This window comes from Podarcis melisellensis (genome assembly GCF_964234715.1).
Source record: "Podarcis melisellensis genome assembly, chromosome: 1".
NCBI classification, from domain to species: domain Eukaryota; kingdom Metazoa; phylum Chordata; class Lepidosauria; order Squamata; family Lacertidae; genus Podarcis; species Podarcis melisellensis.
This window is the reverse complement of record NC_138528.1, coordinates 91,605,040-91,621,027: the sequence shown is the minus strand read 5'-3', so window position 1 is coordinate 91,621,027 and position 15,988 is coordinate 91,605,040. Positions and strand designations below refer to the sequence as shown.

Here is a 15,988-nt window from a genome sequence, read left to right as displayed (position 1 = left end):
AAACCTTCTCTTAAATAACCTTATATACAAGTTTTCAAACAGTCATGTCAAAGCACTATTATCAGTTTCCAAAACAAAAATACTCCGCTTGAATCTCTAACCCTGTTTTCTACTTCTGATCAAGCTTTCATGAATTCCCATCAGGGGACCTAACATTCTGCATTAAAATAACTTTGTAACAGGATTCCCTAAAAAACAAGACTGGGATTTGTAGATTTCTGAAGGAGATATTATGTTTGTAGAGACAGTGAGACTAGCTAGAAGGAAATAATAGGATGAGATGTAAAAAGTACACACACATAGTTTCATTATGGCTGGGAAAAATGGACTCTCCTGGCAGATGAATAAGAAGTATAAAAGTAATAAGAAGTATAAAATGAATAAGATGAATAAGAAGTATAAAAACTTAGCAAACAGAGATGTGGATGTGCAGTAAAGATGTTTTTTAGCACACATATAATGGGTTGGGGCATATGCAAAAAAACCTTTATTGTGCATGCATATTCATATTCACTTCCAAAAGCCAAACATCTCACATTCTGAACATGAAAGTGTCTTATAGCACTTTGAAAATCAGCAATATGTTCCATTTATAATGGAGCATACTCAAGAGGAATATGCCCATTCTTTTCTTCAGGTTCATATTATTTATATTCATAGTGCCCTAAAGGAAGAGCTCAGTTTGAAATGCATTGGGCTCAATAAAAGCTTGTCGCTTGTGCACCTGAAGGTTTCTTTCCTTCTTCCTGAGACTGGTAGCTTCCTGTGTTCTCTTACTTCTTTCCCAAATGAAACCAAATATATTTTTCCAAATACCAATACAAAAAATAGGTTGTTTTGTGTTGTTTCTATTACAAATGTGGTACAAACAACTGGGTGCTAATTACTTGGTGAATTATGGTGTGATATCTCACCCAATAGAGTGAACCCTTATTTCTTGACTAGCTACTCTTCTGACCAGAACACCTCTACACTCTCCGGAAGTTCATTAATAAGTAGTCAAATGATGGGTGGGGGAGGGTTTAAGGATGCTTAAGTAATCAAAAAGTAGCCCAAAGGAATTCAATATGTATGTTATGGGAAGTCTCAATTAAGAAGAGACATACTTCTATCCACTGGCTGTAAATGCCAAGGAAGAGATGAATTAATCATGACAATAAGATTGAATGTATAAACAGGAGCCAATGGAAGAAACCAAGAGATGGTATAACATCTTTTAGTCTCAAGAATATAGCAGTAAGAAGAATAGACTATTAAGATCTTTCAGATCCTTCAGATTATTATCTTTGCTAAATTGACTTTCAAAGGTACATACTGGTACCTGTGAGAATGAAAAGCCTTACTGTGAAGTAATTTGAAGCCATCATACTGGAGGCTAAGCTAATGTCTTCTGGAGAATGGGATAGCGCCATGTTGACTGAATAAGCTGGATGCCCAACGAGAAGCCACACTGAGAAACAGCATGAGAGGTAGTTTTTGTGGTTACTGCAGCTTATAGAACCTAGAGTTAGAGAGGGCTAGTATGATGATTGGATGTGTACTATTTTTCTTTTTTGCCTTAGTTATAAAAAAGGTACAACAACAGTAATTCCTTTGATGTGCTTTTTGTGAATTATGCTTTATTCTGACATCAAATTGTTTTGTGGACTGATTCCCATGGAAATATATATATGTGTGTGTGTGTGTGTGTGTGTGTGAGAGAGAGAGAGAGAGAGAGAGAGAGAGAGAGAGAGAGAGAGAGAGAGAGAGAGAAAATGATAATATCATGGTCAATCATTTAGATATGCCCAGACCATGAATGGCTAAAGCTTTATCAGTCAAGTCTTGAACTGGTCCCAGAAGACCACAGTCAGTTAATACAACTGGTGAAACACAGTTTAAATATCATCATGCCTCTGCACATGTAAACTACAACTCCTGAGTCATTGTCACATTACACTGGCCAAATATGAAAGTTATTTATATTTTATTTAACTCCCATTGGGCTCTCCTAGTCTTTCTAAGTATGAACAGACAGAATGAACTAAATCACTGGAGTGCCAGCCTTGACATCCCCATGCAACAAGCCAAATGATGCAAGAGAACAATGTACAATCTCAAATGCTTCTGATCAACAGCATTTCCCCAGCCATCCTCTAGGTACAAATCATTTACCAAGGCTGTGAAAGTTGCTTCCAGCCATAATCAGGCAAGAATCCTGCATGGAAAGGACTGAGATAGGGTGTATAATCCAAGAAAACCTGTAGTTGCTCTGCTGCTACCCACTTTACTGCATCTACCATCTCCACACTGAAAAGGAAAAGGAAAAAGAAAGACTGAACACTAATCTAAATTTAGACTCTCTTGGCACTGTACTTCGAAGTTTCCTCCATCTCTTTTCAGTGAGCACTCAACCTGTAAACATTATGGGTTTTCACCCCAAGATCCCAACAAAACAGTTTATTTCACATGTTTGAAAAGAAACCTCAGAGCACTTCAGAGTCCTGGAAACAACACAATAGACCAGTACAATGGTATCCTCTGTCAAAGCAATTTGCTTAGATTTGTCACTTGCTTACCTGTGCTACTTCTTCAAAATCGTCATGTCTTTTCTGAAGAGCTCGTGCCCGATGCAGGGATTTTCCCACTCCAGTGTGTTTACTAAGGAAGGCTTCCCCATGGTTTTCAATCCAGTCCAATACCTGGACAGAGAAGAAGAATATCCAATTATCTCTCACGGCTGTTCAACACAAAACATCCAATTATCTGTGGGCAGTACTTAGAAACAACACCATTCCATATAAGTGGATTCAATAGCCTGAAGAGTTTATCTAACACTCAACACCATTCAGAGACAAATCTACTCAGAATCCAAAGTAAAAGGCTCCACCCCCCCCCCCGGCTATTTACTGATAAATTGCTGTTATTGAATACCTGTTATCTGTTTATTTCCACCATATGCTACATGTTTTGCAGCAGAAATGAATTTGTTCTAAATTACTGGGATTTTAAAAAGAAAACAACCACTTCTACCATCATATAGGGGAGACAGTTACATCTACTATGTTGCCCTTCCATTCAAGTTCTTGTGTCTTAGATGTGCAATGATTCACTTCATATGAGCAGCCTATCCCAAGGCAGAGTATCTAAAATAAATCTGAACTGATAGTAAAGGATTTAATTTTAGGAAGAAGGGAGATGGCTGTTTCAATGTTTAATCTAAAGAGTCTAAGGCTGAGGTCTTAAACCATACAACATTGGACGACACCAGTTGTTAATGTAACACCAGCTTCCAATCTACTCACTGTAACTGATCCCAGCAAACCTAATATGCAAGAGGTTTAAAATATTATCTTTCCCCCAATAAATCACCTCTGGCACGGCAGGTAAAAGATGCTTCTCCCAAGTAGTAAAAAAAGTAATGTTACAAGTAACATCAAAAGCATCCATCCATTATTAGAAGCCCATGCTTTTTAAATAAAATACAGTTATACCATATATGCAGATGATTCGAGATGACATGGATATAAATAAATGCTACAGAAGAACAGTAGTAGCCATAAATTTTGATGCCATAATTCAGGTCTTCTAGAACAGTGTTTCCCAACCTTGTGCCTCCAGATGTTTTTGGCCTACAACTCCCATCATCCCTAGCTAGCAAGACCAGTGGTCAGGGATGATGGGAATTGTAGTTCAAAAACAGCTGGAGGCCCAAGGTTGGGAAACACTGTTCTAGAAAACTGGCACCAGCGGCAGCTGAACCATGATAGCTGACAGAATGTGTAACAAGCAGCAGGAGCCCTTCTCACAAGCTGACCAACTAGCTGGCCTTCCTTTCCACCCAACAATAGAATGATGCTTGAGAACACGGAGAGCAAACTTTTCTACAACCAGAAAGACAGAAAATGAATGTTACAATGAAATATACAAACACCTACCCACCCAGCCTGAATGCTACCTTGTCTGCTGAAAAGGGCACTATCAGAACCTACAGAGAAACCCTTCTGGTCATGAGAACCACACCGACTTCCTGAACTGTGTTTCAGCTTCTAGCATGCAGGTATGTTGCAATACTCTGAACTTTGGGGTGTATCACATTGGCCTTCTTGCCTAAGCTCTTTTGATCTTTTATTATTTATAACAGCCTTTGACAAGTTGGTGTCCTCCAGATGTTTTGGACTACAACTCCCATCAGTCCCAACCAGCACATGAAGGCTGTTTTTTTAAGATGTCTGTCGGCAACCACCTATGCTATATTAAACTAGAGAGGTGGATTCTGTTTAGGTAGTGCTAAGGAGAAATAGTAGTTTTCCTACTGAGCAACATTTCTTCCTAAAGGTCTTTTCTGGCTCAGATTGTAAACTGAGCTGGCTTGCCTCCATCTAGGACACCTGGGAAGCTGAAACAGCTGAACATCAAGTACCTTAATCCTTAGTATGACTATCAAGCCTCCTGTAAATGATATGTGCAGGTTCCTTTCTGCCTGGTATTTACTCCTGAGTAAATATGCACACAATAAGGCTACATTTATATTCCACAGAACAGGATCTTCTTTAAACTGCATTTTAAAAATAAACTTTGCATTATTTCTTTGGTGAGTATAGTACAATAACACTTAGGAATTTTGTAACGTAGGTCATATACCAATCTAAAAGAAAATGGTCCACTCTCCTACTTAATGTTGGGATACAGTGGTAGCTGCTGTTTGATGGATCAGGAACATTTTATGGGGTTTATCAGAGGAAACTGCCACCTCAGTTTCCCTCTTGGAATGAACTCCTACACATATGAGATAAGAGAACCCAAAATATGACAGGTTTTTCTTCTAATATGTCTTTGCTCTAGTATTTGTACATGGCTTGTAATAACAGGAGTGACTGAACAGTTGCTAGCTAGCTCCACTGTTATTAAATCTATTAATACTTCTGTTAACATCCTTTCTCCTCATCAGGGAGTCTTCACATCCTCTACTATAATCCAATCTAAGCAAAAAGTGGAAGTTGAAAGCAGAGCCATATTATTTGAAAGTAGGAAATGTCCATTGACCTAAAATATGCTTATTATAAAGAGAAAATCTAAATGGCATTCCCACTGATTGAAAATAATTATTTTCTATATATTTACAAAGAAGCTATGCAATTTCTTATGTATTTTGAATATAAGATACAGCACACACAATGTTTTCATTGGGGTGGGGAGATTGCATTCTTAGCCAAAATATAATTTACCTCTGATGTAACTTTCTTGGCTTCTTTGTTTGCAGGAAGAAGTAGTGTCAGACGTATATGACATCACTACTTTATGTCCTTCATTGGAAACTCTGAACAAGGTATTTATTGAGGTTTCCTCTATCCCATGCCTTCAATATAATTCATTATCAACTTTCAATCATCAATAAGTATATGGGAATGCTCAGTGTGTGATGGTCAATGGAAAGAGTGATGCCCCCATCCAAGCTCTCTTCTTCTTCACAGAAGATACTATGAGAATCTCCATCCATTGTTAATATTTACAGGACCTTGGGTCACACAATTGATGTGTTCTAATTACAACCAGCAGAGGGTGCTTCCAGTGCACATCTGAGCCAAAACAGTTTCAAAATGATTTTTCTACCACTACCGGAAGAACTTGTCACTGGGGCTATACAATTTTCAAGGTTTAAAGGGACATGTCTGGAAAGCTATACAGCACCAGTCAGCTGCAACAGCTATGTAGTTCCCATGTGAACCCTAAAAGAACAAACATGTGAAAGCTTTCTATTGGCTTAAAACTATGCACTATGAAGGGAAGGGGGGGATCATTTAGGGTGTGTTCATTAATTCCTCCTTGAGGGTCCCTCTTTCTCGTCTTGCTCCTAACTTTTGGATTTCCCTTCTTGTTGGATAATCAATGGAAAACTTGTTAACTGGTTACATTACAAAGGACTAATTGGCAACTATATGAAAAGCAATTGGAATTTTTGCTGGTTGTTGGTTTATTTTTCTGTCCACAGAAAAATGTGGCCTCATGCTCAGCTGCACACATTGGAAAAATAAGAAATTAGGCCTAGCTGGCCAGCCAACCAGCTAACTTTAGTGTGCACAACAATGTTTATATTCCTTTAGGGTTATTTTCATCCTTTACCAGTAAGTATTCAAGAAAAAGATTTTGAGTACTGTATAGTAAATGCTTTAAAAGAGTAAAGAGTATCTTAAGATAGATACTTTTTCAGATCACTTTAAGTTATCTCTTTATTTCAACCTTTAGCAGAAAGCACCCAGTCCTGCTCTAGGCATCAATAAAAATTCAGAATAAACAAACTCTCCCTTCTTGTTGCAGGCAAACAAGCTTATTTCTTTACTATTTGATGGGTAGAGGGGTGGAATCTAACTCTAGTCCATACAAAGTTATAATATTTAACTCTTGAAGGGTTATGTTACTATAAAGGCTGGAGTTTTTTCAGGATCACTTAAGCAATTATAGGGTGATTGTGATCATAAAAAATCCACCCAAAGCCAGGAAAAGTCTTGAATAAGTAGACTTTGGAGGGCTCTTCAGAATCAGGTTTTTGCTGTGTACTTGCCCTGCCTGAATTTATCAAAGGGTCCCATTGATCCTGTTCTCAAAACAAGTTGTCATTCCTCAAATGAAGGCTGTCATTGACTAGCACGTCACAAATTAAAAGAGACAATTATCCCACCAAAAAACTGGGAGGGTGTGGGAAGCACAGCTCTGGGAGGGGACAGTGCCTCAAGAATGCACCCTAATTCTACAGCATGAAGCAAGCTCAGTACCTTTCTAAACAAACAAACAAACAAACAAAAGTGTACTTCTGGAGGATGGATTGGGGCGGAAGCTTCCCATTCAGCAGCAGAAGACCTAGCTGTTAAGTAAAAAGAAGCAATACTGGCACCATTCTCTGGTGGCTGAAATCCACAGTCTAGCTACAATACACAATGAAAATGTAGAGAGAACATTGTGAATTTCTTCAATAAACAGATGTTATGGAATCTTCTGCCTTTTAAGGAAAACACAGCCGTACCTTGGTTCCCGAACGGAATCCGTTCTGGAAGTCCATTCGACTTCCAAAAACGTTCGAAAACCAAGGTGCGGCTTCCGATTGACTGCAGGAGCTTCCTGCACTCAACTGGAATCCGCAGAAGGTGCATCGGACATTCGGCTTCCAAAAATAGTTTGCAAACCAGAACACTCACTTCTGGGTTTGCGGTGTTCGGGAGCCAAAATGTTCAAGAACTAAGCTGTTTGAAAACCAAAGTACAACTATAAAAGGGAAATCAGTGGGTTCGACATATCAGTCCAGCACTATATATGCTGAATATGCAACCCTCTTAGTTTTAGAAGGACCTTAGTTTCAGAAATGCTAATAACAAAATAAAAAACAAAGAAAAAAAGTCTTGAGGAAAAAATCTAAGGAGGCTTACTAAATCCTAATCCTGCATAATGCCAATAATGCTCACCAACTTAATTACACACAAAAAAATCTCCTTTTGTTTATTTAAAAGCCACTGCTTGAAATAGATTTCCCCCTCTTTTCTCTTCCCCATTTATCATGGAAGAGTAATGTCAAATAAAGGTCTATTAGAAAGGGAAAAACACTTCTAAATACAAAGGAAATTATCCTCTGGCTTTTCCTGCCATTATTAATGACTTACAATAGCTGAGTCACAAATAAACTAAACTGTTCTTATTGGCACTTAGAAGACTTCTTAATAAAACACAAAACCAAGACGGTAAGTGAATTTTCACTACAGGTTCTGTGAATGACTTAGTAACAAAAATAAGATCAGAAATTGAACAGAAATTAAGATCTGGTTTAATTCAAAAATTAATACCAAAGACAAAACACACCTTAATAAATAGTTTCAATCCTCAGCACTGCAAGATCTGCCCTTCTATTTCTGAGAACAAACCTGATTTTCTTGATGTTCTATTGAGGTGCTTATTGGCTTGATGGTTTCAATTATTGTATTTAACATTGTTATGGAGATTGCTGATTTGTTGTTTATTGCTGGGTTTATTTGCTGAGCTTTGATTTATCTTTTAGGTCACCTTGAGAGGGCTTTTACCCTTACAAGTGACCTAAAAATATTATAAATAGGTGTTAGAAACTCTCATTAGAAGAAGGATGCAATCTACAATCTTAATAAGAAAAGACCAGTAAAGAAGCTGCCTTATACCAGAGCAGAGTATTTGCCCATATAGCCCACTATGGTCAGCTCTGACTGGCAGCAACCTTCCAGAGTCACAAGCAGAGGTCTTGCTGCTTGCACACCATCTGCTTTGATCCTTTTAACTGGAGATGCCGGGGAAGGAACATGGGACATTTTCCATGCAAAATATGTGCTGTGGCACAGATTTATGGTCCCTCCTCAGATATATAATAATACATTTATTTGCAGAGAGTTTCTCCCCTTCAGACATTGCAAAATTAGGCTCAGAGTTTTACAGGTTAACATCTGTAATATTGTAAGGTGGCAATGTTTTATACTAGCAGTATCACCAGGACAGGACAGAACATCACTGATCCTTCCATTCCTCAGAGCAGAACAGACATGTCTGATAGAACTGTAGTAGATGCTCAAACTGCAGACAAATGGCCACATCAGGGGGAAATACTGCCTGTCGTACAGACAGTTAAAAACAATTAAACATCAGCCCACAGGATTCCTGTATGTTTTATAAGAAATGACTAGCTTGCCAATAGCAAATCCATCACTTCTAAACAATTCCAGCCTGAAGCTATGTAATTCAGCTACCCTTAAGGGCCATCAGAGAAGACAAGGTAAATGCAGCATCATGTAACATGCTGCTTTAGATGGAAATATTTGCACCAATCAATAAATACTATTCTCTTCACACTCATTCTGCTACACCTTGTTTTTTACTTGTAAGGATAAAGCTCCAGGCAGGTCTTTATCCATCTTATTAGAACTTTTGGTCCAGTCTGTTTCTGGTATGCAGCCTTGGGGTTAATGCCCCTCAGTGTGCCGGTGCCCCTGACAATTGCAATGCAGATACATAGTCAAAAATAGGGGTCAGTAGGGGTCCAGTGCCTGGGTGTGTATGCTAGGTGCTCATATTGCACCTGGATTTTCTATGTAACCTGGAACAATATGCTTGTGCCCTGAATCGGGCAATTCTAGGTGAGATCAATAATAGCAGGCAATACGTTCACTCTACTTCTTGCTCTTTAAACACCATATACTAGCAAAGCAACAAATCTATCTAATTCAAAACAAAAAAAATTCCTTCCAGTAGCACCTTAAAGACCAACTAAGTTAGTTCTTGGTATGAGCTTTCGTGTGCATGCACACTTCTTCAGATACACTTTTTTCCTTCCAGTAGCACCTTAAAGACCAACTAAGTTAGTTCTTGGTATGAGCTTTCGTGTGCATGCACACTTCTTCAGATACACTGTATCTGAAGAAGTGTGCATGCACACGAAAGCTCATACCAAGAACTAACTTAGTTGGTCTTTAAGGTGCTACTGGAAGGAATTTTTTTTTGTTTTGACTATGGCAGACTAACACGGCTACCTATCTGTAACTGGAACTATCTAATTCAGTAAGCTCTGAACATGTTTCCTCAAACATTTCTGATCATACGCTAGACTATCCATGGTCTGGCCAAATCTGAAATGGATATGAAAATTGGCCTCATTACATGCAGCACATAGTGTTCTTGAAGCTCTCTATGCCATTTTCAACATTTGTTGCAACTTACCAGAAGCAGGGTTGTGAGGAGAGTACTAGGGAAGAGTCCAAGAAATGCCACAGCAGGCACATGAACACATGTTGGCCACAGAATTAAAGGCTGCTGGAAACAATGGGAGCTGCAGTTCTCACATTTTATCTATCCCTAGAGTTGAACTGTCAACATATGCAGTAGTATCCAGTACCTCAGTTACTGCTGTGTCATTTTGAGGAGTCATTTCTGCCATCTCCTATCATGTCCCATAAGATCCAAAAGTGAGAATACAGGAGCAGATGCTGAATTTGCACTTGAACAACCTTTCTCAACCTGTGGGTCCCCAGATGTTGTTGGACTACAACTCCCATCACCCCTAGCTAGCAAGGCCAGAGCTCAGGGATGATGGGAGTTGTGGTCCAACAACATCTAGGGACCCACAGGTTGAGAACTGCTGCTCTAGAATTTGGTCCAAAGTTCAGTTTAATATTCTGCTGATTCTACTAATCAGCAGAATCTGTTTAATCTACAACCACAACATATGCATAGCAAAAGAGTGCTTACCGTGCCTTAAATTCAAAGTCACATCAGGCATGACATTATTAGCACCGTGTAATAAATTATCTCTGAAAATTCTCTCTGCTTATGAAAAATGTCCCATACAATTCTTATATATGCAAGCATAGCTTACTGGGATGGATCGTAACACTGAAAAGTCTTTACAGATTCTTCTACCATCTATGTGCCCTTCTCTTTCTCAGCATCTTCTCCCAAAATATCCACACAGTGAACTGCAAACAGCTCTTTCTAGAAAGTCTGGGGACTAATCCATGAGCCATTATGAAATTTTTTCTAATCAAATCCTGCTTTCTCTCCCCCCTCCACTACCAGTGTTTAGAGGCCTACCTCCCATACATAATCACCCAAGACTCTGAAAAGAACATGCAATCTGCTTTCTCCTTGAAAGGAAGAGCAACCTTGCAGACCTATCAATATTCTTTTGCTCAGCACAACTAAATTAATGAAGAAAATTAAGTGCAGAGGCAATTACGACTCTTAAATCATCTTTCTTTATCCTCTTGCCAATATTAAGCTGAAGAAATCCCTTAAAGTCAGCATGTAGGTATTTTTTATAAGCCCGCAATCCAAACTGCAAGAGCTTCATCCTAATATAAATTCTCTTTCTATTATAAAATGGAACTTCTGAATTTTTATGAACTCATTTTTTGCTATGATCACCATCCCATAAACGCTGCCTTGACTTCTCTAATGACACATGTCTCTGTTTCCCAAATACAGTACTGATCTTTTCTCCTTCACAGGCATGCTTAGGGTTTTGCTGACTACCACCACCAACCCGCTCATTCTTTCTGAAGAATAAATGGGCAGTAGCATTTGGTTATGGTGTAACTATATTTGATTGCTACTACAAAGAATTATGCTTTTTTTCCTGCATTTTCAGCCTGTTGGGATGTTAATGTTGCATTGTATTGATCTGCTGTAACCCACCTTAGGAAAGTATACATCCTAAAAGGCAGACAGAAAATCCATTAAAAATATTAAAAGGCCAGTTTGTTTTCTTCATCATTTTGGAGCATTTTCAAGATAATGTTATGTGTATCTTGAAAGATTGCTATTTCATTATCATGTGCGATTAAATGCCATGTACAATTTGTATCATTTTGACCTCTACTGCCTGTTGACATACCATATTTTTCCCTAGGTAAATTCCTAATTTGTTGATTAAGTACTTAATGTGACAAATGTCACCAACTGTGCTATTAAAAATACTGCACAGAAAAACAAAACATTTTTTGTACATTTCCCCAGCCACCTTCAATCATATTCTGTGCTCTTATAATTATGTCTTAATAAATTGCAGGAGAGGGGAGTAGTAACTAAAACTGTCAATTGAGAAGGGAACCATACTTTTTAATGCTGAACTTGCTTATTGTATAGCAATGTTTCCAAACTGTGTGTGGATGGATGAGCTATAAATAACTGAATATGTGCATGTTTCTGCAGAGAAATATAGAAAATGTGTTCCCTCTCACAGAATATAAGAAAGAAGCAAGAGTACTCTACAGAAAGCTGTTGGTTGTTTTTCTTTTTTCTTTTTCTTTACAAAGACTTAAAATCCTTACAGTTCTTATAATAGCTTAAAAGGGGCCAGTCAGTGGCATTACCCAAAGGCTCAGAACTCTTAATTCAATAAATTTATCACATTAGCATCCACTTCTTTGTGCTGATGTTCTTCTTTATTCCAAGACTGCCACAACCACATCTACTTTCCACGCATTGGTCAAGATGCCAACTCCAAATGTTCAAATAACCTAATAGCCTTCCTTACATTTCAATTATAAAAAAACAGATATTCTCCTTCTAAACTGTAATGCAGCAGAACGCTGATTTACCCAAGCTGCTTTTATCTAAAATTCCTTGTTGGCCTAATGGAAGACAAAAGCCTTCAGAATGTTGGTGAGTCAGGGTGGGAAGCTCTGACTGTTCCACATTAGACTTGCCTCTGACCTTTTTGACATCACGAAGGGAAATTCAACATTCCCTGCCCCCCTTTACTTCTGTATTTGGACATTAATTATATGAAAAGGGGAAATTATATTGGATCAGGCCCTGTGAAACTCAGGGTCAATAGAAGATCCCCTTCATCACCTCCACAGCAGTTATGTCTCTCAGGAAAGTTGGTTAGGGACCTATGTGCAAATATTTAGCTCTGGAGGGAGCGATCACTTACTTACAATTAAATGAAATGTCTGAGGGTTCCTTTCCTTTAAACGCCAAGTTGCTACGCTGCCCTGCACTTTGAAAATGGTGACATCAATATGCCCCTCCATGTATACAGTTGTGATGAGTGGAGCAGCCCTCTTCTTAATATATAATGCCATTAATCTTAATATATAATGCCATGGCAATGATACTATGTAGTGTTGTGACACCATGTAGTGTTGTCGCCAAGGAAGTGAATATGCACCCAACCAATTTCAAACCACTTGGCAGCTGGGAGAGTTTGGAGTCAAGCCACTTGCTGCTTTTAAATTATTTTTAAAGGGAATTCTTGGCCATCCCCCTGAACCTTTCACTACCCTCTCTTGATCATCCCCATTCCTCCAAATGTGTCAAAAAAGTTCAATGGAGAACATCTGGTGCAGGCCTAACCTTTTCTAATTAAATATTCCACTTTATCTAACCTAATGATATAAGGGCTAAATTATACATGATCAGGAAGCCACATATATTTTATCCACATTTATATTTTATATTGATCTGCATATATTTTTATCCCACATCTCCCAAAATGACACTACTAGAACTCAAAAAGGTGCATCAGTGATTATGAGGTAGTTGGAGCACCTTTCCAAATGTTACATTTTACTAAATGTTGCATTTTAGTTTAGAAATAAGGACTAATGGGATATACAACAGAGGTTTAGCAAGTTATGAGTAGTGTGGAAAAGTAGAAGTTTTTCTCCCACTTTCATACAAGAACTTAAGGTGACCCATGGAACTGACTGGCAGGAGATTTGAGGAAATAAGTAAGTGTCTTCTTCACATAGCATGTAACTTCAACATTAATAATCTATATTTTAAAAATGAATTATAGGATCGTTAACATACTGTTCAATAAATAGATATTGAAAAATAGTAAGGGTAATGGTAACTCTCTAATGAGAGCCACTTTAAAGCACAAAGCAGAGTAATCTGTTCTGATTAGCAACTCTAGGGAGGAGAAAAGAATTACAGATGGAGACTAATTTCATATGAAAGTTCAAATCAAATTATGCAAATGACAGGGTATGGTTAAATAATGAGCCCTATAGAATGTCCTGAGGAAATATCATTATATGAAAATGAAATTATTTAAAAACAGAGTTTCGTGGCATTACACTGAGCTTTATTTAAGCATCATTGTCTGATGTTTGGAATAATTTTATTTAGCTTCCTAGCAGGCTGTGGAGAATTTGAAGCCTATTAACTGCTTAGCCTAACATCAATAGTCACCTGTGCAATATTATTGGACCAATGCCTTGCAACATTAAAAAAAGGTCTATACTGAGTAGCAAAAATTAATCAGAGGTTTTAAACACACCTTTCAGTAAATGTATGTTGAGTATCATTTGGAAAAGAAAAAATTAAAACTGAAATTGGGAAGAGGAAAGTGTATAACTTCCCAGAGACTCATATAATATAGTATCCAAAAGGTAGGTGCTGCTGGCTAAATAGAACCTTGAACTAGAGCACTTATATTAGGAGATGAGGATATACTGCAACATCATCACCATCACCATCACCATGATGATGATGATGATGATGACGATGATGATGATGATTCAGGTCTCACCTTGTATCACCAATATCTGCAGTTCTGGCAAATATTACCTTATACTGAATGGCAGATCAAATCTCCATCTATCTATATCTCACATATTCTCACTACCCACCTCCACCCCTTTATCCCCAGGTAGTATAAGAGACCTACTTACAAGATGGCTTTTCTCAGTTACTGCATCAAACAGTGATTAGAACCAAAAAGAACTCATTTGTTAATTATGGACAGAGATGCTGCCACATCTTTAAAACCTTCAAAAGACATTGTCAAAATGCATCCACCACGAGTCCACTTGCCTCTGTTTGTGATACCAATGCTAGTAACCCTGAGACTGAGGTTTCTTCATTTTGCTTATGCTTGAAATATTAGGGGGAAGAGCATATTCTGAGACCTAGTATCCCTCTTCCCACTGGAATCCTCTCCAACTTTCTAGGGATAATATATCCAAGATGGACACAAAGTGAACAGATGCTGTACCACTTGAGATGTCTCAAAGGGGATTTGCACATGTTCCTGTAACATGCAAACACATCATGTCTTTCATATGCATGCTGCCCTCCCTCCCCTGACAATGCATAGACATGAGGCAAGGCGGGATTGAGGTTTCTTTATAGAGGTGCCAAAAGCCATAGTTCAATGACAAAGCACATGCTTTGCATGTAAGAGGTCCCAGGCTCAGTAACTGGTATATCCAGTGGGAAAGACTCCTGCCTGAAACCCAAGAGAGTTGCTACCAGTCAGCATCAACAGTGCTAAAATAGATTGAAAAATGGTCTCACTTGGCATAAGCCAGCTCCCTATAATCCTATGCTCCATCTTATGGAACTCCCTGCCTAGGTCTGGCTGGCTGCTGCACTGCTTCAGGAACTTGGAGGATGGAGAACCTATCTTTTCCCCAGTTAAAAGGTTTCTGGAACAGAAAAATATGCTCTGCAGTTTTGTGGTTATAATGTGGCTTTATGTTTCTTTCTGATGATGTGTTTGAGGTTATTTTTACATGTTTAATTTTTTATTGATGGGTTTCATGTATTTTTCACTGCCGTTGAGGAGACCTATAAAATGAATATATAATCATGGTTCATGGGGTCATTTCTGGCAATCCAGAAAACATAGTGATATAATGCCACATATAAGTGGGCATGGGTCTGGTTTTGCAATGTACAGTATCTTAGCAATACCATCTCCGTTGTGCATGCATACATCAGCAGATTGGGTGGGGGATAGCACATTTCACAATGTATCGCTAGTATGTGTGGATCTACCATCACTACTCTTATAATATAAACTTCCATTTATGTAGAAATCTGTACAAGCATAGAAGCTAAGCCACTGGCAGCAATTTGTAGCACTACACACCGAAATATATGCATTGTGACATTTATGCCTTCTCAAAACATGCAGATCTTATTGCAAGATTAGTGTAAAGGTTTGAGAACCAAATCAATACTGTAATTGAAAACACAAACATCTGTCTCTGTATTCTAGTGAAACAAAGGGTATTTCCTTACCACTGTATTTAGAAAGGATTAAAGACACATTTCCCAGTTTTGTTGAATCAATATTGGTTTCTGTGTTTCTTGTACATATTGGTTCTGCACAATAACTCCTAAATGTGAACATTTACTTGCTGAGGAAAGGAGAAGAAAGTTGGGAAAAGAAGATCGAGATCTTAGAGGCAGCTGTGATATCTTAAATAACAGCTGTGGTGGGGACAATGGGCAGCCTACAGAAGTGGTGCCAAAGGTGATGATCATGATGATATGTAGAATTTAACTGAGCTTTTGAATGTTTAAACATTTCACCAACATTATATTGTCACAATCATTACAACAACCCTGTAAGTATTGTAATATTGACACTGATCTTTCCAGGTGAGGAGGCGAGGTTAAGGTTGAGAGACTATGGTTTGTTTAGGACAACTTTTTTCCTATGTCTGCTCTGGCAACACCTGGACCTAATAATGTCAACCATAACCAG

General features: G+C 38.2%; 1 protein-coding gene across 16 annotated transcripts in view; it reads right to left on the bottom strand.

Annotated features, from left to right (window-relative positions):
• Positions 1-15,988, bottom strand: part of KALRN (kalirin RhoGEF kinase) — a 483,631-nt gene that overhangs the window by 186,233 nt on the left and 281,410 nt on the right. For all 16 annotated transcript variants that reach the window (XR_014171512.1, XM_081924435.1, XM_081924445.1 and 13 more), the window contains one exon: positions 2,559-2,681. Coding sequence is in view for 15 of the 16 variants with exons in the window: in XM_081924435.1 (XP_081780561.1) it covers positions 2,559-2,681 (123 nt within the window). In the remaining variant the exon portion in view is untranslated. The remainder of the gene's footprint in view (positions 1-2,558; positions 2,682-15,988) is intronic.